At 30.3% G+C, this 27,469-nt stretch overlaps 5 protein-coding genes across 5 annotated transcripts in view; 3 read left to right on the top strand and 2 right to left on the bottom strand.

Moving 5' to 3' along the window:
* LOC123198497 (protein CELLULOSE SYNTHASE INTERACTIVE 1-like) overlaps positions 1-212 on the top strand; it is a 38,785-nt gene extending 38,573 nt beyond the window's left edge. Inside the window, exon 9 of the mRNA XM_044613181.1 lies at positions 12-212. The gene's annotated coding sequence lies outside the window, so the exon portion shown is untranslated. The remainder of the gene's footprint in view (positions 1-11) is intronic.
* Positions 213-4,753: 4,541 nt separating this feature from the next.
* LOC123198878 (heavy metal-associated isoprenylated plant protein 23-like) lies at positions 4,754-5,807 on the top strand. Its single transcript, XM_044613677.1, has 2 exons — positions 4,754-5,210; positions 5,314-5,807. Exons 1-2 carry the CDS (start codon positions 5,048-5,050, stop codon positions 5,616-5,618), a joined length of 468 nt encoding a protein of 155 aa, XP_044469612.1. The 5' UTR covers positions 4,754-5,047; the 3' UTR covers positions 5,619-5,807.
* Positions 5,808-9,162: 3,355 nt separating this feature from the next.
* LOC123199018 (agamous-like MADS-box protein AGL66) lies at positions 9,163-11,844 on the top strand. The gene is made up of 9 exons (XM_044613816.1): positions 9,163-9,347; positions 9,457-9,510; positions 9,611-9,629; positions 9,797-9,861; positions 9,951-9,978; positions 10,327-10,388; positions 10,496-10,595; positions 11,468-11,686; positions 11,797-11,844. Exons 1-9 carry the CDS (start codon positions 9,163-9,165, stop codon positions 11,842-11,844), a joined length of 780 nt encoding a protein of 259 aa, XP_044469751.1.
* Positions 11,779-15,464, bottom strand: LOC123198517. The gene is made up of 11 exons (XM_044613201.1): positions 15,386-15,464; positions 15,215-15,221; positions 15,031-15,092; positions 14,835-14,934; positions 14,665-14,715; positions 14,248-14,399; positions 13,567-13,747; positions 13,386-13,460; positions 13,165-13,298; positions 12,877-13,069; positions 11,779-12,135 (listed from the first exon to the last, which is right to left on the bottom strand). Coding segments are annotated over exons 3-11 (996 nt in total). The 5' UTR covers positions 15,033-15,092; positions 15,215-15,221; positions 15,386-15,464; the 3' UTR covers positions 11,779-12,027.
* A 2,060-nt stretch (positions 15,465-17,524) lies between these two features.
* On the bottom strand, positions 17,525-21,919 carry LOC123199033 (L-ascorbate oxidase-like). The gene is made up of 5 exons (XM_044613828.1): positions 21,599-21,919; positions 21,405-21,497; positions 19,541-19,747; positions 19,259-19,450; positions 17,525-18,562 (listed from the first exon to the last, which is right to left on the bottom strand). Exons 1-5 carry the CDS (start codon positions 21,896-21,898, stop codon positions 17,624-17,626), a joined length of 1,731 nt encoding a protein of 576 aa, XP_044469763.1. The 5' UTR covers positions 21,899-21,919; the 3' UTR covers positions 17,525-17,623.
* Between the last annotated feature and the right edge of the window lie 5,550 nt (positions 21,920-27,469).

The raw sequence follows: 27,469 nt of genomic DNA on the forward strand, positions 1-27,469 counted from the left end.
AAAAAAATATGGTATGCACAAGTAGAGAATTCTTTCAATTTTTTCGTCGATCATTCGATCCGACATTTCGGTTATATCATTAGTGTATATAGCATTGCAGAGATTTTATTTTTTGTTAGTAGTCTGAAATAGCCAATTTGTATTGTAATCTTTTGTAAACTTGGATGTTCTTGCATTTGATGAACAAGAAGATTTGAGGTTTCTTTGGAATATTTGTACTGAGTTTTGTGTGCTGGTCAATGTGAAAGGAAAGTAAGGATATTGTGGTTAAGTTAATAATAAATGTTTGTGCCATTTCCCAAAGGCTATGGGCGACATCAAGGAATGGAATTCTTATGGAACCTTTTTTTTTTTTTTTCATGCTAAAAGATAGTAACAGTCAATTGTATACAAATTTTTGTGTATGATTTGATGTTGTAATTTGTGATTAGGAGATGTGATTGCTTATTTTTTTTAATTTCAAATTACATAATTATACGTTATTATATTAGATTGTACATAAAAATGAATTTGTTGTCTTATCCCTAAATGTTGGACTCAGGTTCACATCCCTCCAAATAAAGGAATCAAAGATGAACTCTAGTTGAATGCAAGTATTGTCTTATTTTTCATTTGACTCAAATTTAAGCTAAGAAGAATTTAAGTTTGATCCAATTTGTATCTACCCTTAATAAGCATCAACTATGTTAACAGGACTGTACCAGCCACCGGGTCTCAATCTAATCGGCCAGTTTTGCTACTGAAAAATGTAATAAATTTTTGAATAAAATTGTATGCACAGACAAATTTTATAAATCTTTTGTATATAATCTGAAATAATAATTATATTTATGTGATATGAGTATTTATTTTTTCTTATTTTAAAATTACTCAATCAAATACTATCATATAAGATTATATCTAAAAAATTATATAATTTATTTATATATATAATATTATTTGTACTATTTATTTTTTATTTTTAGGTCTTTTGATTTATTTAATTATTTGTACTACCATTTTTGTCTATGCACGTGCTCATGTTCACCTTTAACGTACTTTGCGCTCTGACACGCAAAATCTATCAAAACCTGTATTAAATTTAATCTTTCTCTGATCATTTTTTTTTAATCCAAGTGGGAATCTAGGAAGCTTTTGGATTTGCATGAAGGTGGAGACACACCCCACATTTAAAAGCATAAGTTTATACGATTATTGAGCTAAAAGAGAAGACAGACTTAATGGTTTTTCGGTTATATTATATTATATCATATCATATATATGTGATATTGTTTATTATATCAAAAATTTTAAATACATCTTATAATATTTATTATTTTTTAATTATATCGTATCATATTATAAATTGATAATTATGATATGTCTGTAATAGTATTTTTAATATTATTGGAGATATAATTTTTCTGGCTTAGAAAGAAAATGAAACCCTAATTGAAAAAAATATAATATAGGTGGGGAGGCTTGTAGAACAAGACTTTCCATTAATTTTCTAAACACTCACTTTCTGCTTTTGAAATAACAGATATATATATATATATATATATATACCCATAAGAAAACAGATTCTGCTTAATATTTTTTAGTCTTTTGGCCTTTATTCCTGAAGCTGAACCTGTCTTATATTTTAATCAAAGCACAACCCTTTCTGCCTCTGTGCTTCCACCAAAAGATACCACGGACATGGTGACCAGAAGCTTCCTAACTAGTGTGCTGTAATTTAGATTCCAAGATATTGCCTTCCCCAGAAGGCATTCGTACGCGCGTACAAAAATATCATTAATCAAAACTCTAAACCTTATAAAATAATTTAGGTATTTTTATGAGATGTTTGATTTGAATAATATTTTATTACTAAAATAGAAAGATTATCTTAAAGATAAATTACTATGTTTGATAAAATTTGATAAGTATAAATAATTATTATATTTAGTAAAGATAATAAAATATTACTAGTAAATTATTTTACTTAAATGTTTTTTAATATAATTATTTTTAAATATTTTTTATATTATTTGTCATATTAATAAAAAATAAATTTATTTTTTCTTAAAAAACTAATAAATAATAATATAATTATAATAAAATCAAGATTACCTTAGTAATCTTTAATACCTAAGGTGAATGTGGTAATTAGATTACCACCTATATTACTTTCTACGTCAGTATTGGTAATAAAAAATTACTATAATATTTTATTACCGATAAACCAAACAAGAGAATAAAAGATAAATTATCAAGATAATCTTCACAAATGAATAAAAAAACCCCTTAAGGGCTAATATTATGTTATTGCTATTTTAAATGAATTCAATGCTAATGATGAAGAAACAAAGTAAAGTTTTTATAATAGTTTAATTTTTTCATTAAAAGCTTACTTTAATTATTATTATGTTATTATTATTATTATTATTATAAGTCAAAATAGGTGCCAACATTTTATTTTATAATAAATCCTTGATGTCAAATATATTTTTAATTTATATAGAGCCAACTTTTAATTTCTGTCGTATTGAAGCAATAATTGAATGGAAAATCCAGGGGCTTGAAGCATATATTTAGCGGTAATATTAATTAATATTATTACCTAAACTTAGTGCTGGTAGGAAGCAAAACAAAGACAACTACATGACAATTAAGTTTGTATTAATTATTCACCTCCAAAGTGACATAAATAATTAAATAAATAGTTAGTTAATTCGTAATTTTGGAAAATATTATAATTTTAAATTAATAATAAAATAATATTTAATAATATACCAACACATTATTTCTTGTATATAAATATTGTATTTAAATTATATCCATATAAATAAGTTTTGAAAGTATATCCTGAATGAGGGTTTTCATTAACTTTTGTAATTCGAGTATAACAAAGTGTTGAATGTTGTGAATATTTAGAAAATTTTAACGTATTCATCAAACCCTTGGTTAATCCGATCAGAATAAAGTTAAAAAAATGTTTAAGTTATTGAATCACTTTGAACAATGGTTGAATTGCATCAACCACCCATAGGTTCATTGGTTTTTTTCATTATCTGAATATCCAATTGAATTTAAAACTGGGTGTATATAGTTTTATACACATATATGTATATCAATAGTTCTTATATTCCATTCGGACTGATTGGATCGGGAAAGACCCAAACCGGCCATGGCCTGGTCTGGGGTCAAAACCCTAGTTACCAGGCATGATATTAATTTGGTTTTACAGGTTTCATATTTGAATTTTGAAATGATAGGCTCCTTAGACTTGAAGAATCAAATGGACAGCCCCACAATTAGAAGGAGCCAGCCAGCTCCTGATTGAAGATCAAGATTCAAACGTGTGAAGCTGTTCATGTTGACCCTCCAGCTACTTTCTGTGCTGTCGACATTCTAATTATTTATTTATTTATTTCATTATAATTATTTTGATTCAATTATTTTAATAATAGTGGGTGCTTGCTGTTCCCGGCTTTGAAAATGTCCCTTTCCGTGTACAGCTTCAAATATTTACTTTGCATTATTTTACGAATGATTTACCACAGGGTTCAGATTATTTTTTAATTGAAGATCTTTTTTCAAATTTTATAATTTGTGCTCTTATTTAAAAAGAATTTATCATTATTTATTTTTACAATTTATGTATATTAATAATATATATAAATATATACAACTATATAAGTTTATACTATAACAAAAACTTTTCGATAATTTGACAAAGTTTCGAATTACATTTTAGGTTTTCAACAACATAAAAGACACTAATGCATTTTTTTAAATCATGGATTGTTTTTATAGTATATTGTTAATAATATATTAATGCATTAAAAATTATACTTGTATTTTCTATCGACATTAATGTTTTAAAATTTGGATTAGTTTAGTTGGTTTGACGAGGAATTGGTGAAACATCAGTTTGAGTAATGGTCAGAGTTTGTTCTAGTTTTTAGACCAAATTAATTTAAGTTAGAATTAGATGAATTGTTTCATATTATAGTTCAACCATTGGGTCAAACTGATCTAACTGTCATATTAATGTTAACTTGACTAAATCCTATTAAAAAATTTTAATTATATCATGTTGACATCACTGATTACTCTAACTAATTGGATCAATTGATTTGTGAATAAACTCTTTCTTTAGGTCAACACTTGATGAGTTTAAAAATGTTGGATGCTATAATCAAAATAAATATATTTTTTTGCAGTAAGTATGTGTTCTTTAAGACATGTTTTTAACAAGCAAAATTTTAGTCCCCATTGAATCCAAAATTTTTTAGAATGAGAAGTTAATGAAAAAATTTTCCTTTTTTATTTGCCTTAAACAAGAAGCGTAAATGTCTTACTCATGAAAAAAAGAACCCAAATCATGATCTTAATAATAAATACTTTGTAATTAAATCATTCTCCAAAAGGGTATCATTATTCGGGCGAATTAGGTTCAAGCCAAGCTTGGATTTGGTTTGAACTCAATTTGATAGAGTTGGTGTACAATGTTATTCGAGAACTGACAATATAATGCAAAGTGTTGTTGCATTGTGAATGATATTGTCAACAAGATAAATTGTATCGCCGGATACTCAAATAAACTGCTCTTAAACCAAGTTAAAGTTTCAGCTTGAAATAGCTTTGTTCAAGCCAAGCCAACTCCATTTAGATCCACCCAGGAAAAAAAATCCATTTTGCTCAAGCTTTTGTACAGTTGTCCTTGGGGGCCACCAGGTTTTTTACCTTGGTTTGAATTCCCCGAAAGCCTATAAAAGAGACCTCTCAGAGTTTGGCAAACAGTATTATGAGAGCCTTCAAAGCTTAAACCTTTTACTTTCTTTCTTTCTTTCTTTTGTTTCAAGGCAATCTATCGAAGTAAAGAATCCATTTCAAGTTCCTTGCAGCTTCTGAATTCTAGCACACTGCTCAATTTTTATTCCTTCATTTTCTCCACTATAAATTCTGCATCTTTCTGGTGTTTATCTGTGAAAACTTCTCTGGGTTGTTGTTCGTTTTTGTGTTAAGACTCTGAGACTGGAGAAATAATAATTGCCCTAAAGCTTCAGAAAATTGAAAAATGGGAGTTGGAGGGACCTTGGAGTATTTGTCTGATTTAATGGGAAGTGGTGGCCATAAACACAAGAAGAAAAAGAAACAACTGCAGACTGTTGATCTCAAAGTCAGAATGGATTGTGATGGCTGTGAACTCAAGGTCAAAAATGCCCTCTCCTCATTAAGTGGTAAGCACTATTTTCTCTTTACTCCTGCATAAGATAAATCAAAAGTTTGGTCTTAAAATGTTTTCGGTAAGTTCGAAGGCTTTAAGTTTATGACTTTTTGCAGGGGTGAAGTCTGTGGAGATAAACAGGAAGCAACAGAAGGTGAGTGTGACAGGATATGTGGAGGCAAACAAGGTGCTGAAGAAGGCAAAATCAACAGGGAAAAAGGCAGAGATATGGCCATATGTTCCGTACAATTTGGTGGCTCAACCATACATAGCTCCGGCTTATGACAAGAAAGCTCCTCCAGGTTATGTCAGGAAGGTTGAAAATCCTGCAACAAATGCCACTGTCACAACTTATGGCTCTGCAGATCCTTACATCACAATGTTCAGTGATGACAATCCTAATGCTTGCTCCATCATGTAGATTGTAAAATTCCCTTTCAGGCTTCCAGGATTTTGATTTTCATCTTTATTTTCTTCATTTTAGTTGTGTATTTTTTTCGCTGTAATATTAGAGATGGTGAGTGAGAGGATTAAGTAACTAGTTAATAATCAATGTTTTGTTCTCTTCTGTTCAATGTATTTAGAGGATCAATTGGCGGTTGTGGTTAAAGTGATGTGTTATTTAAATAAACTGTTGGGTACTCAAGGAAAACAATCAAGGTGAGTTTAAATTTGAGATAAATTAAAAAATTAGATCATAATCAATTTAACCTATGATTGGATTCAAATTGAGATGAGTTTGACTATGTTTGAGTGGAGTTTAGCTCGGATCCGAGCTCTCCAAGCTTGTCTCAAAGTTGTTTAAGCTCAGCTTGTTTGAGGGGAGCTAAGCTCAAGCATGAGTTCATTTACAATGTCGAGCTACGTCGAGTTTTGAACTCAGTTCGGTATTATAATCAAGTAAAAAATAATTAAAATATTGTCGTTTTAGTTGATTCGTATTAAATTTTTTTAGATTTGTGAGCTTAACTAACCAAATACTGTTTAAATTTGAAATTAAAAATATTTAATTTTCAAATTTAAATTCGATCTTAAGTTCATTTAAGTTGCCCTCATTTGGGCCTTGGTTAAAATGACCACATAATTTAACCGTTAAAATGACCTAATAACAAAAGATTCAAACCTTGTGCAGTGGTTAAGGTGGGCCTAGAATGGCTCAATTAGTTTTTGACAAAGTCCTCGTGCATGATGCTAAGCCACATCTAGCTGTATGATTGAACCAGAAATAGAATGAGAAAATGCAAGCTGGCTGTTGCATATAGCTGACCTACCATGGCTATGGCATGAAAGATTCTGCTATTTCTAGCTACATGTTATTGCTTCTTTACAAAAAAAAGTGTCCACAATGTATGGTAAAACCCAGCTATGGTTTCATATCTTCTGCTTTGTGTCACCTGTCTTTCATCAGAAATCTATTTTACATAAATAAAATTTCTATTTTGCCCTTGCAGGGTCCCCCATGTGATGAAGTTTTCGAAGAAGCTGTCAGAAAACGCTAAAAGAAAAAAAAAATGGTTTGTCAAAAATGAAAAATAAAAAAAATCACGAAGAAGAAACCTTGATGGAGAAGATGAATTTGTCACCAAATTTTCGATTATTCACTGCATTCAAACCAATTTAACTCGAACTCAAGCTAGGCTACCTGAGCTCGAGTTTGGCTAGTTCTAGCAGTAATGTACATTTTAGATGGTGCCTGAGCTGTGAGATACTGCATGAATAACAGATTTGGTTGCTAAAAGAGAGAGCCTATAAACCAAAAAGAAGAAGAAAAAAAAATTCCCAGTGAAGCAAAGATAAGAAAAGAAAAAATAAAAGCAAACATGGCAGAGAGAATCTAGGTTTCAAATATTTCAACTTTTATTGTTGAAAATAGAAACCTTTCCAGGATCCCAAGGATGCGTAAAGTCATTATCATTTTGTTCTGCATGTGCAATTCTAGGAGCTTCTTCTTCTGCATATCCACATTAAACTGTCTTCCAATAATCACAAGAAAAGAGAAAGAAATAAAAACAGGAGTAAAAAAGGGAAAATTTTAATGTTTTAAAACCCGGACCGGATTGACCCATCATCAATTTTGCATCATACCAATAGGTCACGATTTTATTTGGTTATATATTGTTCTAATTTTTATTTTATCAGTTTTAAAGTTGGCAAAGTTGGAAAACAAAACATTTTATTTTATTAGAACTCAAATTGAATTCATTTGATAAGTTACGCATTATATATCACCTGCTCATAGTTATGTTTGGTTGAATGTTGTTTAAATGTTTAATAAACAGTATACAGGTATGATGTTATGTTATTTAGATATCTAATTAGGTATTCAAAACTGAGGTATACGTAACATTATTTTTTTTATTAATTTATACATGATAAAAAAAAGGAATAATAAAATAGGATTAGGTAAAAATTTGGTAGAATAAAAAGCTTGATAGCTACTCTTCGCAATTGGAGGATGAGGCTGCAGGATCAATACAGCTTAGATGAGAGTAAAAAATGAATAAGGTTGCTTTCAAACCCTAAAACAAATCCACTAACATGGCATGCATAGTAAAGATATTTCCATTACCTTTAAAAACTTGCACATGAATTGAGTGCATTATTTTTTTTGGAATTGATGACCACTTTGTCGATAAAACATGATGGAGACATAGATATATATGAGGTTTTACTGTCTAGTAAGTGGGTAAAGACTTCACTTTTTTAAAAAGCGACAAAGAGGTGATACTAAGTGATTTAGACTTAATTAAAAAAAATACTTTAAACCCCAAACTCTAAAATTTAAGATAATTTAATTTTAATTGAATCACATTAAGATGATACAATTATAATCATAATCGCATCATTCTAACGTTAGCCTAATTAAATCACGTAAGATGATATAATTTAGTTGGAATTACACTAGAATTATTGCGAATCCAATTATAATTTCAACTATAATCCATACAATTACGGATTTAGATCTGTTAGAGTTAAAATATAATTTTAATTTTTTTATTAATATTTTACAAACTTATAAAAATATCCTTTAACATTAAAACTAGAAAAATATAATCTTTAAAGATCGAAAAGAAAATCATTGAACTAAATTAATTTCATTCACATGTTAAGTAGTAATCACCATTTTCATAACCAACCTTTCCACTCTTCTAGGTGAGATTTTTTAGTTTTACCATTTTTACTCTTATGACTCTTTCTTTTCCCAAATATTTATTTGCTATGAGCATTCGATTTTTAACTTATGAAATACTTTGTTTCAATACCAAAATTTAAAAAAATTGTCTAAATTACACATTTTAAAAAAATAATAAAAAAATTCGGTTCATATTGTTAAATATGAAAAGCAAAACACAATACATCAAATTTATATTATATTTATCTATACAAGCCATTCTTTATTTTTTTGAGTAATGTTTTCTGTACATATTTTTGTTACATAATTTGAGTATACAGATGATATATCATCATGTAATTGAGTGTTATTTTATTTTTAATTTAAAATTTTTTAATCACATGACGATATATAATCTGTATATTTAAATTGTGTACTAAAATATGATTGCATAGTTTTTATTGTTACTTTTTTTATTTTCTAAATTCACAAAAGAAAATTGTGAAATCAACTAAAGATATTATTTTAACATTTACGAAAAAATGGAGGTTTGAATTTGAAAATTTTCGAAAATATACGTATCAACACGTGTGTCCGAGTTTATATAAGCTTGAACAAAATTATAATTACAAATAATAATAATAATAATATCTTGGAAAAAATATATAAAGGGGTGCTCAAATCAAGTTTATAAACTCAAAATAATTTATTACACGTAATTAAATCCTTGTAACTCTCCTTTAATTTCTCATCACATAAATATAAAATCTTCTGGTCTCCTCTTCAAAGTTCAAATATTTTCAGAAAAATTTCACAAATATATATATAAAAAAAAGGAATAATTTTGAGAGAAATGGGTCGTGTAAAATTACAAATAACTAAAATAGAAAACAGCACAAATCGACAAGTGACCTTCTCCAAAAGAAGAAATGGACTCATCAAGAAGGCTTATGAGCTCGCTGTTCTTTGCGATATTGATATTGCTCTTATTATGTTCTCTCCTTCTGGTCGCCTCAGTCTCTTCTCCAACAAACGAAGGTCTTTATTTCTTTATTTATTTTTATTCTCATTTTCATCTTAATTTAATTTAATTTAATTTGCATGGATGCATGCATTTTCATCATTTATCTTTTTTTTTTTCTTTAAGGATCGAAGATGTGCTTACGCGTTACATAAATCTATCGGATCAAACAACAGGATCGTAAGTTATTTTATTTTTTTATATATATTTATGTATGTACATATATTCGATATTATTTGAGAATGATAATATTGACAAGGATGTTTATGTTTGTTTGTAGGATTATTCAGAATAGAGAGGTATAAAATTTAAATACATTTTTTTCGACCATACAATAAATCTTATGAAAATGGATTTGAAATAAATGAGTCAAATTGTTTTTTCAAAATATATTTGGAAAGATTGATACCATTTGAGAAATGTTGTAATTTTTTTTTTCTGATTTTGATTGTTATGAACAATGCAGTTTTTGGTTAGCATCATAAAGAAAATCCAGGCAGAAGATGATCAGATAGATCCTCAACTTTCCAAGTATTTTAATTTCTAATTTATAAATTAATTCTTCTTTAAATAGCATTTTATTTTATTTATTTTATATAATTTAATCTTTCATATTACAGGCCTGAGGTTGTTAACAAAAATTTTGAGGTAATTACTTGGAAGGATTATTTCCTAATAAAAATTCTTAAATGTCGATGTATTAATTTCTTATAATTCGATTAATTTTAGCACGAAATATTTGCAAAAAATCTATTTAAACTAAAAATAAATCAGAACATTAGTGGAAATGACTATTTTTCTTAATTTTGATTACTTTGTGATACAAATTTTTAGATGTGGACGTTTTAGTTTCTTATAATTTGCTTTATTTTTTGCACAAAATTTTGGTGAAAATATTTATTTAATTAAAAAAATTATATAGTTCGCAAGAGAAAATGACTATTTTTTTTTTAAAAATTCTGAGTAATAATAATGAGTGTTAATTAATTTATTTAGGAACTCCAACAAGAAATCATAAATTTGCAGCATCAACTTCTGACATCTGAGAAACAACTGAGGTTAGAGAGCAAGAATTATCAATTAATAATATTAGAAATTAATCGAAAAAAATTTATCATCAATATAATTAATTTATTGATTAATTTGTTTTTATTATTTATCTTAGGAAATATGAACCTGATATGCAAAAATTGACAACAATGGTGGAAGTTGAATCCTGTGAGAAAAATTTACTAGAGACCATGGCATGTATAGCACAAAGAAAGGTAAATCTCAACCCTTTTTTAAATTAAATTTTCAATAATACTTCGTGTATTGACAATGAATACAAATATGAGTATATCTATTACCGTATTATTATGTGATATGTTAGCTTTCTCCTTGTATTTCTACTAAGAGTATAATTTGAGTTAGGCCGTTGGAGAGTGGGGTCGGACTTGAACCAAGTTGATTTGATCTCAAAAGCTAACTCAACTTGGTTTTACTTAGCTTGAACTCATTTAGGTCAAACTCAAGTTAAGCTCGAATTGAGAGGGTTGACTTATTTTTGAAACTAAGTTTGAACTTGGGCAAGTGAGAGTTCAGCTCGTGAGTTGAGCAGATAACTCCATTCGGTTTGAGCTTGATCAAAGTTCAACTTGATCATTTTAAGCAACTACCTATTATTAGATGAAATACTGTCGTTTTGTGAATAAGTCATGAACTCAAGACATAAATTCATGTCATAAATTCAAGTCAAACTTCAAACTTAGAGACTAAGATGAACTCAAGTTACCTTTAACTTTAGCTCGAAGAACTCGTGTCAAACTTAAGTCGCCCCATTTTTCATTCAAATCGAACTTGAGTTTGAAGGTGTTAATTAGCTTGTCTAGGTTCATATCCACTCCTATTCAAGAGTAGCCCGTGAGTTGATTTAACTAACATTGAGCCGAGCTCGAGCTTTCTTTTGGCAGGTTTAGTGAACTTGTAAGCTCAACCCTAATTTGGTCGGCTTAGTGAACACTATTTCGTTAATTTGATTATACCCCTAATATGTTCCCATTGTTAGTGTATACATGTAGTATTACTCTTAAATTTTTAGTTTCAACAAAATTATTCTGTATTTTTGTGTTCATTTGTTTTTATTTTTTGTTTTTAGAAACAACTTTCGGATATTCATATATCGTCATGCAATCCATTTAGTATGCCAATTTATAATGATACAAAAGATGGAAATTCTTTAGAAAATGAGGTTATAAATTGGTTGCCTGATGAGATCAATGGGCAAAACCCTAGCCAAATTTGTGCTGGTTCTGAGCCATTCACAAGTCTTTCTCCGTGGCATCAATACACGACAACTGAGCTCCTCAACGCATTGGTAAACCCTACCTCGTTTTCCCAAATTAAGGTAAAAAAATTTTAAAATATACTAAAATTTTGCATTTTAGTATTGATTTATGTCACTCAATTTACAGTTTATCATCCCAGGATGATGAAGTTGGAGGTCAAGATATGGCAACAATGATGTCACAATAATAGGTTGAGGCTGCATCGAACTGTCAAGCGATCAATGAAGGTTCGAAATTAAACAACAATAAGATGAATAGTGAAATTATTTGTAGAAGTTGCTGAAGAACTTTTTTGTTAATTTAATTCTAAACAAATTAAGAAGTTGCATGTTAAGGGATTTTCATTCTTCATGATCACATTAGTAAATTGTCAAAGGTCATCCAGATTTACTTCTATATCCCAATTTAGGTCATCCAAGTCGCAGGGGTCTTTCTGTAAATTCCCTGTTGTGCTCAATATTCCATCTCCTTTTTCAGCCTGAAAAAAAAAGAAAAAGAAATTGATTGATCAAGTTTCTTTCTTAATCATACCCATTGGTTTTCGAAATCAATAATACTTCATGCATGCATAGACTCCGTCACACTTTTCTTTTTCAACTAGGGTAGGAGTGATATTGTGAGTTTTTTAAATTAAGATGGAAAAAAACTTATAAATTTTTTTTTTAAATAAAATTATTAAATGATATTTGTATCTTTTATAACAATAACAAAATTTAATAGATGAATGAATATTTAAATTTTCAAAATTTAACAGATGAGAGTTTGGGGATGCACTAAACCTTGGGTGGTAATAAGTCTTTTGGCCTTTCAACTATATTTAACTTCAAAGTCAAACATAAAAAATCATGGGTGATATTGTTTGTTTATGAAATTAAGAGGGTGAGGTAAGAAGCACAATCTTACTTTGTCAATTTTAAAAACTAACAATATTATAATATTAAATTGTTAAAGGTGCAAACTAATAGAGCTGAGTATAATATGACAACAGTGAGACGAATCTCAAGTGCAAAACTCAAGTCATTGGAGCTCGACTCCACATTAATCGAGCTAAGCTGCTTGTAGCTCGTTTGCAGCCCTGATTAAAGTTAATCAAGGAAGTAATGATGCCGTAATTTATGAAATTAACCGAAATTACCAAATTGCATGTAGCAATTCAATAAGAGGTAACTTTGTAATTTACCCCCTCAAACGTAAATCAAGCATGCTTAATGTATCTCACCTCATTAGGAATATTGTCCAATTGGTCAAGACCCACATAACAATTGCCATTGTTGTTGTTGTTATCTTCAATGACGTCGTTGATAACAACATTGTTAGGAGTACAAAGGGTGCTGGTAAAATAAGGTACTTGAAAATTGTTGCTGATGGTACTGGCATTATTTGCGACATTGGTAACATTACCGGAGAAATTCCTGAGGGGATAATATAAGAAAAATGAAATGAGAAATAATATAATGTTGTAAGTCAAATAAAAACTTTATATTATATAAAAAAAAATTATACGTACCTCCCAGACTTCAAAGGAACTGTGACATTGTTGACATTCCAATTCATAAATTGACATGGTGAAGGTGAAATTATATTCTGAAATTTCAGATTATTATTACTCACCCCAACATTTTCAAATTCTGGCAGATCATACTACAAAAAAAATTATGCTTTGAGTGAGATATTTAAATTCATAATGATTAATAAATTAGAAAAATTAATAATAATTCAATTACATACCATAGAAAAATTTCCAGACATTTGTAGCCGTTGATTTGGAATCTCGAATGTGTTTCGATACCCTATTTTCGACAGCTGCAATCGATGATATATCAACAATTTTTTCAGTTTTCTCAAAGTGTGCCCTAATAATCAAATAATCTTGCAATTTTGTTGGGGATTTAGTGTAAGAGATGGTGACCTGGATTGGAGAAAAAGCCTGTGGAATTTGAAATCCTGGAGTTGATGAGGAAGAAAATCCTGGAAAATAATTTGAAGGGAAGCTTGCTATAGGAATTGGATTGCCTGAGTAATTACTAACCATTCTGTTTCCATTTAACTGAGCTAGAAATTCTTCATTTGGACTTCCATGGAACTTTGATCTGCAGCAGAATTCATCCTATGAAGTTAGAAATCTCGTTTTAACTTTTAAGATATAAAAAACAAAAGTGCAAATAACTATGTCCCACTCAAACTTTGATGAAGCAATTTTTCACTCTTAATTTATCATGATTACTTATATTTTTCTTTTCCTTTCCAATTTACTTTTTTTCACTCCTTTCTTATATATTGGTTGCCGGAAATACTAACGAATTTAGACACGTTTATGGCTTGTGTGGGCAATGAGGCCTTTCAAAGTTGGTGGAAACGACAAAATCCAACCAAAGTTAAGCGCATTAGCATTTGGTAAATTTGTCATTGATTGATTGGTGACAATGCAAGGGTGACGACAAGGGGAGAGGAACAGTCTCACTAATATATTTTTATAATTTTTAGTTTTTATAATGAGAAATATTATAACTTTTAGTAGATAATCAATCGGTCAATAATAAATAATTAAAAACAACTAATAATAAATAATGATTAATCAATGATAATGAACCTGTAAGAATCACTCCCAGGATTACTTTGCATAGATTGAAGTTGATGATCACTAGAGGTAGGGTTTTGCCCTGTGTGACCGAAAGCCCTTTTACCATCAAACTTGTGAGAATAAAGAGCATGAATCGATCTTTTCTTCTCCGTTTGCTTCTTCTATTCATGTATAGACAAATTCTCAGTAATCAGACAAAATCTCAAGTAGAATATCGTATTATATATTATTGATATTGTTTTGATCCGTACATAGTAAACCTAAAATTACGAGATATTAACTATTTTAGACTTTGTTGACCTCATGATTTTTTTTATTAAAAGATCTCTTGCGGGAGAAAAAGAGATAATAAATTTATATTGTATATAGACTCTCGACTATTATTTGATATGAGATTTTTTAAATCAGTATAATATGTAATTATACCTGAAATTTGTGTCTTCTCTTATTCGATGGTGAATTATTTACCAACTTGATCTACAAACAACAACAATTACAACATCAACAATAATAACAGTAATTAAAAAAAGAATTAAATAATTAATTAATACTAAATGTTTATAAATAAATAAATAAATAATTAATTAGTAACCCACTTTTCTTTGATTGACTAATTCCAGAGAGGCTCTCAGGTTTTTCTCGATCTTTAAAAGCTGAGATGGTACAGGATACTGGTTGAGATCAGGTTCATAATCCCTACCAAAATATGCAAAGATTATCCAATATTAATCACTTTATTAATTTGTAATTAATATTGGAAATTAATAAATTAATTAATTAATGTAATCTTACATGAGTTTTTTGTTCAGAGTCTCTATCTCTTCTGAGCTCTTGTGGATTTGTAGCTCAAGTTCCTAATGAAAAATTTCAAAATAAGACAAAATTAGTACTAATTAACTAATTAATTTAATAAAATTTGCCCAAGTAAATAATAATAATAATAATAATAATTTTAAGGGTATATAAATGTACTTACATGGATTCTTGATCAAAATGAAAGCAGGCACGATTGATGAAGGTTGTACCAACAGAAAAAAAAAATCAAAATTAAATAAAAAATTTGGCAATTGAATTACCCAATAAAAAAAAAGTAAAATATTTAATGCATTTTATTTATGAATTAAGAGAGATTAAGAGAAGGCCGAACTGGTTTTTGAGATAATTCAATTTATTTTCATCACCCCGAATGTGTTCAAGCTGCTTCAATTTCTCTGCTTTGTGACATACACAAGGTGCACTTCTCTAGGAAAAATAAGAAAGAATTATGTTATTAAAAACATTAATAAAAATAATAATCTTATTCATTAATTATATATTTAAAAAAGTTTCATAAAATTTACCTGTGGATTCTTCGAAGGACTGCTTTTAACAATATATCGATATCACAAAAGAAAAATACAACGATCAGCTATAAATCACGTTGAAAATTGAAAAATAATTTAACAAAAATAATAATGATATGAATTTAATTATTAAAAAAACGAAAGAGAGGCGCATTTGTGTATACTGAAATCTTCTTTCTTGTGGTAGATCCAGATAGCGTTGAATTACTTCTTCCATCCTGAAAACAAAAATAGTGACAAAAAAATGTTAAAAGTATTCATATGTATAGACAAATTCAAATAAAGATCAGCATAAATTTGACTCAAATCTAGAACGGTTTGTTCGAGATTGAGTTTAACTAGCTCAATTGGTGGTAAGTTTGTCGGAGAAGCTAGAAGCCGTTGCAAAAGAAGAAAAAGAGTCGTCGGAAATAATGAAAATGAAAAATCACCGGAATAAAAGAATAGTTGTCAAAGAAGATAAAAGTAGTAATATAAGATGAATTTTCCAATAAATTTCAAATGACTCAATTGAATTGAGGCTAAGGCAATTCCTACTCAAACTTGATTTGTTTGTAACAAACATCAATATGAGCTTCTTCAACAACTTAGATTAAATCCATCCCTACCCTTCGTTTGGACCTCTCATTTTAACATGGTCATATAAGAAGACTTTAAAGTATATACTCAAATTTATTTATAAGTGTTGAATCGAGCCTACTTTGACGTTTGAAATTTTACCATTTAACCGGCTATTCGAATTGTTATGGGTTAGATACAAATATTTTAATTGAGATTAATATATATAAAAAAATAAATTAAATTGTGACCTTGCACAGCTACAGAAATCGTAGAGACGGCCACGGGCAGAGAAGATGACTAGAACCAGATCGACGTCACATAAGATGGAAATTTCATGAGCTTTCTTGATCAAACTACCTCGTCTCTTAGAAAATGTAACTTGACATTTCGTTGAGTCGTCTATTTTTTTAATCTCGATTTTCCTCTTTCCCATGGTGAGAAAAATAGTGAAAATAGAAGAAGAGCACAAGAGGAAGAAGATTAAGAGAAAATATATAAGAAAATCTGGGGCAAAGAAGAAGAATTTAATGTTGGGTATTGTCAACTTAAAAGGGGGTCTCTCCTGTCTACATTGGGTTGTAGATTTACTAATTACAACTGGTTAGCATAGCCAATGAAGTAGTGACACCTCACTTTCCAGAGTTGTAAATTATTTATAAAATTTTATTATAAATATATTTTATGTGTTAATAATTTGTATAAATGTGTATAATAATTATATTATAATATATTATTATTTATATTTATATTTATACTTATTGTTAATATATGTAATATTACTATTTTGTTAGTCTAGAAATTAGAAATAAATAAAATATGCTAAACTTAATTTTTTTATAATAATATTTTATGAAAATTTTATAATTTATTTGTTTATGTTATTATTTAAGGTGTTACTTATTTTTTTGATTGGTCAACTAGTCGATTGCAACATATTTTCCTTATGCGCATAACAGGAGAAAGAAACCCATAATCAATATTTTGGCTGATTTGGCAGTTTTTTTTTTTTATAGAAATTAATTGTCCAGATTCTTGAATTAACTAAGGGGCAGAGTGGATCTCACTTTATATTTATACAGATAACAACCCTACATGACTTATTCATTGTCTGAAACGCTCGTTCTCCTCTGATGGAATACCCGTTCCATCCATCATAAATTTTTAAATTGACATTTTTTCAAATATGAACCACCGAACAATGACGGTAAAAGGCAATGGCCTTGGAGTATTAGGCGATGGAGATCATTTCCGTGAGAGTGCATACTCGGGGATGGAGGAGTAGGACGGAGGTTGTGGTTTGGCGCCGCCGGTTTCCAAGGTCGATGATAAGAAACAACGGTGGAAATCGAAGATCATCATATGCTGAAGTAGTCAAATACATTGCTTTTATTATTTCTTTTCAAGGAAAGGTATCAATACCTTTAAAACAAATTTTACACAAACTATAAAGAGAAATAGATAAAGAATTTGTATTCTACTGATTAATGTCCCACACAGCCCATAATTGAAGAAGGCAACTTTCCAAGACTGTCAATTCCTTCGGCAAACACAACGCCCATCCCCATGTAATAATGGGACTCAATATGGCAATGAAAAGCCCAGGCTCCAGGATTATCCGCCCGGAATCTCAAAGCAGTCCATCCATATTTATGAACCGGCACTGTATTTTTCATAATTGGGTTCACCAAATTGTACTTCTTCGGGTCATTGTAAATGTCAAACTTCCCTTCTCCATGGCCAAGTACCCAAAAATCATGCCCATGTAAATGCCAAGGATGTGTCTCACTATCATTCTCAGCCATTTTTTTTGCATTCTGAAGAATAATATCCACTGTTGAATTGAATTGTAGCCTGTAAATGCCATTGCTAGTGGTTGCATTTTTGTTTTCGGAACCGTTGTAGATGTTATAGTTTTTAAAATCGTATCCGTTCGGAGGCGGAGTCTGATCAAATGCATGGTGTAAATTGTCCTTGAGAGCAATGAGGTAAGGTGTGTGAGGCAGGTTGAATGATACATTGTTGACGGACCAGCGAGTTTGGCCGTTGACGGTGTTTTGTGTGTTAAGAAATACGATCATTCTGTCTGCGGTTGGGGGTGGTGGAATGACGAAGCCTTGGCGGGCTTTGATGGCTTGACTTTGGTTATACCGTGGCGCAATGTCGCTCCAGAGGGGGCCTGGGGGCGGGATTGTCGGAGGAGATCTTCTGGGATGGTTTGGATGGTAATTGATAATTGCTAAGCCTGGTGGAGTTGTGGCATTTCTGCTCACAACATTGGTTGTAGCCCAGTAATTTCTGGAGGGGTCTTGGTCAGTTTTTATCAGGACTGAATATGTCTCTCCTGAGTATATGAACAAGTTTTGGACCACAAATGGCTCCACATAATGCCCATCTGCTTCAACAACAGTCATATTGTGGCCCTGCATAAGAAAATTATTGGGTCAGGAACATAAATGGACTAAGCCCAGAAATAGATAAATATGCTTTATTTGGACTAATGTCCTAATTATAGGACTTGGTCTTGGCCCTGCCAAAGGCTCAGTTTATGTTTATTTCAATCTGACTGGTTGGATCCAAGTTTATGTTTTTTTCAATCTGACCGATTGGATCGAAGGTAAATCGGCGAAATAATATCGTAAATAAAATTTGTGGTCTGATGATGCTGCCCGTACCCAACTAATGTTGAGACTCGTATCCTAGAATGTGTAAAATATTTTGCAAGAAGCATGTTGATGCCAGCCTAATATAAGAATGCCCTTGAACCGTCGTAAACCAGTGGTTAAATTGTGCACGAAGACACTTTACCTAGTTGAACCGTGGTCCAATTACTATTCCCATCAGACTGCCTGGTTACCTGGACCGGACTGGTCATTGGGTTTCGATTGAATGAGACAACTGGACTGATTGATCCAGTCTGGTTTTCATAGTAACCATGATTTCAAAATTAGGATAAGTTATCAGTTGGTTCAAATGATTAAGCTATTGGATACCCGAACTGAACTGGTTACTGTATCCCAGACGAACTGGTCCGACCGACCAATCCGGTTCGGTTTTCAAAACTCTGATTTTGAAATTAAGTGAAGTTATAGTTTAAGCTATCCGAATCTGGTATTTACCTCTATCTGGAAGCTGAGGGCTGAAAGGGCAGTCAAGCTAGAGATCCTCAACCGGTAAGTTTTTCCAGGGACAACAATCAATGTAAAGGGAGAGCATTCAGGATTTGTAGCATTACAAATGCCGGCAACATCTGTGCTCGGGCCGGTCAAAAGAGAGCAGTTGTATCTTCCTCTTCCATTTAACAGAAGCGACTGAAACATAAAACAGGAGCAAAAAAAATAAGAAAATGGAACTTTAAATCTTCATCTTCCTGTAGAAGTTAAACGGCTTGTGTTAAGTACCTGAGGCTCCCCAACCCACTGGAATGAAATGGCGGACAAGCCAGTCGCTTGTTCGTAAGTGCTTTTGTGGTACCAGTCATTCAGGATGATGGTTTTATCGTAGTCGTAGGTAAATGGCTCAGGTTCTTTTGAAATTACACGAATGGATCCATAGAGACCAGCTTCTAATTGCATCCCATAATGTGCATGGTACAAATATGTTCCGGGCTGCAGTAAACAGAAATAAGTATTAGAATATTCTAAGGTAATGCATGAGGTTTGCTCACACTCAGATTGAATCGATAATGCTCAGCTCAAAGTCTGAGTTTTAGTTCAGTTGAATTGCTACACGTAATTGAAATATTGTTAACAGAGTGAACAATATCATTAAAAACATGAAGATTATCGTTAATGAGATGAATAATATAATTAGATAGACAAAATAGTCTATCTAAATTCAAATTTTAAAAACCTGAAATTGTTTAAATTGAACTATGAATTTGAATTGAATCCGCTCGAAAAAGGGCGAAAAAGGGGGGTTCGAAAAAAAGATAGTTTACAAATTTTACATAACATTAAAGCTATTAGAAAAAAATTGCACATTTTTTAGTACGATAAAAATGGATGGTAAAAGGATATAAACATCATTTTCCTTTTCAAAAACATGTAAAAAATAAATTTGAAAAGAAATTATCAATGCTGATTATCAAATCACACCAAGAAAGATACAATCTAATCAAAATTGCTCAAGATAGATGCAATTTAACAACATTTTACATTTTTTTGTACCCTACATTACACCTCGGTAGGTGCCATTCAACCAAATTACACTTTTTTGGTTGCTTGATCAGATCAAAGTGTTTACAAAAATAGTTACAAATAATATGTCAATTTCAAAAAAAAAAGAAGGACAAAATGGTTAGAGTGATACAATCACCTAGGATTTTATTACCGTGTCAAAATTATTTTCTATTCACTGGAATAAAATTTGGGTAAATTTTATAATTTAAGAATTCAAGATATAAATTTCAAGGAGATTTCCCTCGAGTCTTGGGTGGGAAAACGTCTTTCTCATATAAAACCCGGTGACAAAAAATTCCAAGTACAAGAAAAAGGACCATTTGTAGTTGGTTGGTGTTAAGTTTGACTTTTTGTAATGATAGTGCAGAAAATTGATATATTTGACATTTTGACTTATTAAAAATTTAAATATAAATCAAAATTAATAAAAAACTTTAAAAAATCATCACAATTAAAAGAAATTAAAAAATAAAATAAAACTACCAGAAAAAATAATTAAAAAACTAACTTAAAACTAATTGTTATTAGCACCAGTTAATTGAAAATTATCTTTTTTTTTTTTTATACGTATTTAAAAACCTGTATCTTTTTTAATTTATACTTCTAAATTATATATCTTTAAATTAATATCAGTGATGCAAAGTTAAGATTTCAAATTTCAATCTCGAATGAGTCAAGACTTTATCATAATTCTAAGAAAATCCATTCATATAAACCATAAAAGGCAGAGTCAATACAAGTCAAGCTTTAGATAACTCAAACTTGGATTTAATCCATAATGTTTAGCTATAGTTTGAGTTGGTATACATGTTATTGGAAAGTTGTTGATAGGGTAAACAGTATCATCGGATGTTATCGAAAGAGTGAAAATTTTTGTCATCGGGATGAACAATATAAACCTGATGGATAAAAGAGTTGATATTAATCCAAACTGTCAAACTGAAGATCTAACTCCATATTGACTTGTTTGAGTAGAGCTATAGATTTGAGCCAAAACAGCTGAAAAAGAGGGAGGGTGGTTTCGAAAAAATAAAGTGGTGCACAGATTTTATGTAACAAATAAGCTGTAAAGCTCACAACTTACCCTATCAACAACAAATTCATAAGTGAAGGTTTGTCCAGGAACAATTGGACATTGAGTGACTCCTTCTGTGCCATCAAACCAGGGCGTTCCAATCTGAAACAAATCAAAAAACAAACAAATTAACCATTTTTCTGCAGCCAAAAATCAGTCTCAAAACACACTAAATTCACAATACTTTTAACTCTTTACTTAACCTGACGAATTCCGTGCCAATGGATGGCAACATTCTCGGTCAATAAACTGTTCTTCAGCTCGACAATGATTGTGTCATTTTGCTCAGCCACTATGGTTGGCCCTGGAGTTGTTCCATTAATGGTGATCGCCAGTTTCTTGAAGCAATCAGGAGATTTGAATTCATACTTCACTTCCCATTTGTATCTGCGGATTCTGCCCTCGGCAACAGGAATATTTATGCAGAAAATAATGATAAAAACACACAAAAGAAACAAGTTTAACGTCTGTTTTGTGAATCCTGAAGCAACAACAACGCCCATGGCTGTAGCTCTCAAATTTTGGAAAAAGAAAATAGCTGAGATTTGTGATGAGTGTAGCTTTGTAATCAGCTTCTATATATATATATATATATATATATATATATATATATATGTATTATACACAGAAATTTCTCTTGTAATTCAAGGGAGAAAAAAAGGGTTGAATAATTGAATATTATACTTGGGCGGCGGACCAAGAAAATTATATTTAATAATCTCAAACAAAAAAAAATTATATTTGGTGGGCAGATCGGTTCAAAAAAGGTTTAGATTGTTATATCAAAATTAAATTTTTAAATTGTGAAACCAATAATTGAATTTAGAGTTTTAATACTCCAATCCGAATAGGATTCCTTGTCATTAATAATAATAATAATAATAATTAAAAAAAAAAAAAACTATGGCCTGCGGAGATGTATGAGCATGAGACTGACCGACTAAGATTTTGGAAGTCTGAGCTTTTAAATAATGGTTCAATGAGTTCTAATATGGTGGGATGGCTACCGATAATATTACCAAGATAAAATTTTTATTGCTGTTGTTGAGAGTATGCAGGAAAGAGTATCGTTATCCTTGAAAGCAAAAATGTTATATTTAAGATAGATTTGATTCGAATTGACTTTGAATTAAGGGTGTAAATAAATCTAGTTTAGAGTGTTTGGTTTAAGTTTGATTTGAATAAATATATAGTTCAAGCTAGTAAAATTTTAATTCAAACTCAAGCTTTTGACTCTAAAAATTTTATTTTAACCCCTTTATTTTGGAAAAATACATTGACATGTGGTAACTTATGTTTTTACTAATAACACTTTATTGTCAAAGTTAAGAAATAAACTTTTAAGAGTGTGGGTGCAATATTTGAAATTTTTATGAATTTATTGATATTTTATTCGTGTCCAGTTGTGAGCTCATAAGCTTACTAAGCTCGTCTGCATCGAGTGCAAAACTTGATTGGCTAGCACTTAATCTTGACTCAAGAGGAATCAAGCCGCAAGCTACTTGGCTCATTTGTAGCCCTAGTCCAAGTAAGACTTAATTTAAAATCAACTTGAATCGAAAAAAGTTAACTTGAGACTGGGGAACTCTGTTTGAAAATAATTTTGTTTTATATTCGATCCAAATCAACTTAAACTTGATGTTTTAATCAACTTGAATTTTACTTATTTTATGAAAACGAACTTAATCTTTAACTGCAACTGGACATATTCGATCTAAACTAAGTTTATATAGCTTAGATTTGGTTCTACCTCTAAGTGATATATGATTACAGGTCAAACAATTATTTTACCATTTGTTTAAATTGATTTTTTTTTTCATTTCAAATCAATTTGATATGGACAAACCAAACTCATTCGAGTAAAACTCGCTTCGAGCTCGAAGAAACTCAATTTAAATCTAACCTTATTTAGGTTAAACCCCCTATGAGATTTAAAGCATTGCTTTTCAAACTAACATAGTTGCGTATTGACTCAATTAAATTATAGACTTTTCCATTATATATTCATTAGAAATGCTTCATCAAGCAACCGCGTAGACTATTATAATGCTTTCGTATATTAGTGTTGTTGACTATTGATCACTTTCATCCTTCGTATATATTCCTACTAATTCCATTGAGTTTTACACGAAATTTCGGTGAAAATCTTTATTTTAATTTTCTTTTAAAATTCAGAATGTTGACGAGAAAAAATGACTTAATTTATTTTTCTCACTTTTGAGTACTAATAATGAACATTAATTTATTTATTTAGGAACTCCAACAAAAAATCATAAATTAGTAGCATCAACTTCTGATATCTGAGAAACAATTGAGTGTAACACTTTTTTGATCAAAATTTCAATAATACTTTGTGCATTATGAGTATAAACATTAATATATTATTATGTGATCAGAGGATCATCCATTCACATAATAATATATTAATGTTTTTACATGTATTTATACTAAGGGTATAGCTTTAGTCAAGTTGTTTGAGAGTTTGGTTGGACTTGAAATGAGTTGACTTGATCTCGAAAGCCAACTCAAAGTAGTTTGATTTGACTCGAATTTATTTATGTCAAACTTGAGTTGAAAGAGTTAACTCGTTTTTATAAATGAGTTGAACTTAAGCTAGTGAGAGTTTGACTCAGTCTAACTTATGACTCAAGCATCTGACTTGACTCGGTTTGAGTTTGCCTCATAACTCAATTTAAGTTATGTAAGTAGCTGCCTATTATTGGATAACATGATATCGTTTTATATATGAGTTGTAAACTCAAGTCATGAATTTGAGCTATAAATTTGAGTCATGAACTTCAGTCAAACTTCAAACCTAGGTATCAAGTCAAACTCGAGCTATCTTTTACTTTGACTTAACAAACTTGAGTCAAACTTGAGTTGTCTCATTTTTAATTTGAATTAAACTTAAGCTTGGGGTATTTAGGCTTGTCTTAGTTCATACCCACCCTTACTCAAGAGTTGCTTCCAACTCAACTTGATTAAACTTGAACCATGCTCTAGCTTTCTATTGGTCAGTTTGGTGAACTTGTAAACGCAACCCTAATTTGGTTGGCTCGCTGAGTGCTACTTGCTTTGGCTTGATTACATTCCTAATTTATACTAATTGTTTGTATCGGACGATGAAGGACGACGCTTCATCATTACGTCTGGATTTCATCGAGTCTAAACTTTGTCGTCTAGATCTGGATGACGAAGGGTCGTCTTTCAATAGAGAAGACCTTCATTTCTTTTTGATCACTGTAAGTTCCTTAAGCCAATGGAGATGAGACCTGAAACAGAGAGAAAAATGAATTTTTCAAAGTTTAATCATGAGGGTAAATGTGAGTTTTATAAACTAAGGAGGAAAAAAATGATAATTTTGCCCTTGCTTCTAACTGAAAATTTCAACGATAGTTAGCCCATGGGTGCATACTTGGATTTTTCATATACTGTGGGTATGATTTAAATTTGGACTAAAACTTGGGTGGGGAATTGTCCTTTTCCCTTAATTAATGACCCACTTTTCTTTGATTGACTAATTCCCGGGAGGCCTTCAGATTTTTCTCGGTTCTTAAATGTTGAGACGGTGCAAGATAGTGGTTGAGATCAGGTTCAGAATCCCTATCAAAGCATGTAAATATTATCAAATATTAATAACTTAATTAATTTGTAATTAATATTCGAAATTAAAAATAATAATTAATTATTAATGAATGTAATCCTACTTGAGTTTTTTGTTCAGAGTCTCTGCCTCTTCTGTGCTCTTGTAGATTAGCTCAAGTTCCCAATGAAAGTTATCAATTAACACAAAATTAGCACTAAAAAACTAATTAATATAATAATAATAATAATAATAATAATAATTTTAAGGGCATATATACTTACATTGATTATTTAATATGTGTATAACTTTATACATAAATAATGCTCTATTATTATGTGATTGAGTTAAATTTATTTTTAATTTTTACATATTCAATCATATGATAACATATTATTATTTGTGTATAAAACTATATATGAAAATTGTGCATATAACACTTCTCGTAAAATTATCCAATGAAATAAAATATTAAATTCATGTTATTTATGAATTAAGCGGGATTGAGAGAAGGCCAAACTGGTTCTTGAAATAATTAAATTTATTTTCATCACCCCGAATGTGTTCAAGCTGCTTCAATTTCTGTGCCTTGTGATATACACGAGGTGCACTTCTCTAGCAAAAAATAAGAAATAATTATGTTATTAAAAATATCAATAAAAATAATTATCTAATTGATTAATTAAATATTAAAAAAAAGTTTCATAAAATTCACCGGTGGATTCTTCGAAGGACTGCTTTTAACCGTATGTCGATATCACAAAAGAAAAAAAAATACAACATTAGATAAATCGGGTTAAAAATTGAAAAATAATTTAACAAAAATAATAATAATTTAATGATTTGAATTTAATTTAAAAAAAATAGAGAGAGAGGCAACCATTTGTCTAATTGAAATCTCTTTCTTGCGGTAGATCTAGATAGCATTGAATTACTTCTTCCATCTTGAAAACAAAAATATTGACAAAAGCGATAAAGTTTCTGATAAACCCGTGGAGACTAACCCAACAATCCACTATCAATTTGAGCAGTGACATGGATTGGGTAGAGATGAATCTGAATAAAGGTTAATTTGAGTTTAGTTTGAAATTAGAAGGGTGAGCTCGAGATTGAGCTTAGCTAACTCGATTGGTGATGAGTTTTCGAAAAAACCATTACAAAAGAAGAAGTGTTAAAAAAATGATGCAGAGGAAAATGAATCATCAAAAAAAATGAAAATGGTTAAAAGGATGAAATGTTGTTATAAAAGATGTATTTTCCAAAACAATTTCAAACAACTTGATCGAGTTGATTTGGCTTGGCTTGATCTTGAGCTAAGGATACCCTTACTCAAATTCGATTTAATCACTTTTAAATTCATACGGTGACCCATCCAGTACTAAAGTGATTCCCCATAGATTATTCTTAGAAAGCTCTGATCCCACCAACAAATCAAAATGTGTTATAAGATTTTCATTATATAAAGGTTATATGAAATTAGGCCTAAATAAGAAAGCCATAATCAAATTAATATAATTTTGCATGCTAGTGCAAAGGTTGATATACTCTTCCATCAATGCTTTTGTGTTACAAGGTTGAACCGACCTGCCAAAAGTAACACTAAAAACTTGTACTTAAATTATCAAAATCATAAAAATTGAAAAAATTAATTAAGCAACAACTTTGCGCAATTCAAGAATGCCTTCAAGGGAGAGTGTAATATTCTCAAATTAATAAAAAGGACAATTTAGTCATTTCGTTATCATTGTCCGATTATTTTGTTAGTATTAAAATTGTGTGTATATGCTTGTATCCAGAAATTATATACATAAAGGGAGAATTCAAAAGAGCATTTCGTTGCTATATTTTTTTAATATACGAATTAAATATATGTATATTTACACGTTTAGTTTTAAAAGTCACACTGATATGGGAATTTAAGGCCACAAATAAATTTTTGTTCTGGAGGCGTTTTGCAGTGATATCAACACCGGAAAATGGGGGCAGAGAAAGGGAAACGTCTCATTTTCATTATTAAAGCAGTTACTTTCCTGGGGCGAATACTTTGCTGCTTCCTTATATAAAGAAAAGAAAAACAGCCATTTTTTTTCTGGCTGCTATAGTTCACATCTTCACAGTTTTCTTTTCTTAAAATCGATTCTTTTGGTCAAAAAGGGAGAGAGCTGAACCTGTTGCTTGTCGACCAGGAAAGGAATTAGACAAGGAGATAACTGCCACGTGAAGACCGACGTAATCGCCGGAGGAGAGGTAGGCCATAAATTCCATGTAAAACTTTGCATGTCGTAAACTAGATTTTGAAAGTTGGTTTTATATATATATATGTGTGTGTGATTATATGTTTGTATTATGTGGAGGTAGCGTACAGTATTGATGATAATGATTAGTTATGGGATGTTTTGATGTTTGAGAGTTAGAGAGAGAGTGATCATGGATCTTTGATGAATAAACGGAGATCGACTATTATATGCGTGGCAGTAGACACTAGGCGTAT

Source organism: Mangifera indica, chromosome 16, assembly GCF_011075055.1.
Source record: "Mangifera indica cultivar Alphonso chromosome 16, CATAS_Mindica_2.1, whole genome shotgun sequence".
NCBI classification, from domain to species: Eukaryota; Viridiplantae; Streptophyta; class Magnoliopsida; order Sapindales; family Anacardiaceae; genus Mangifera; species Mangifera indica.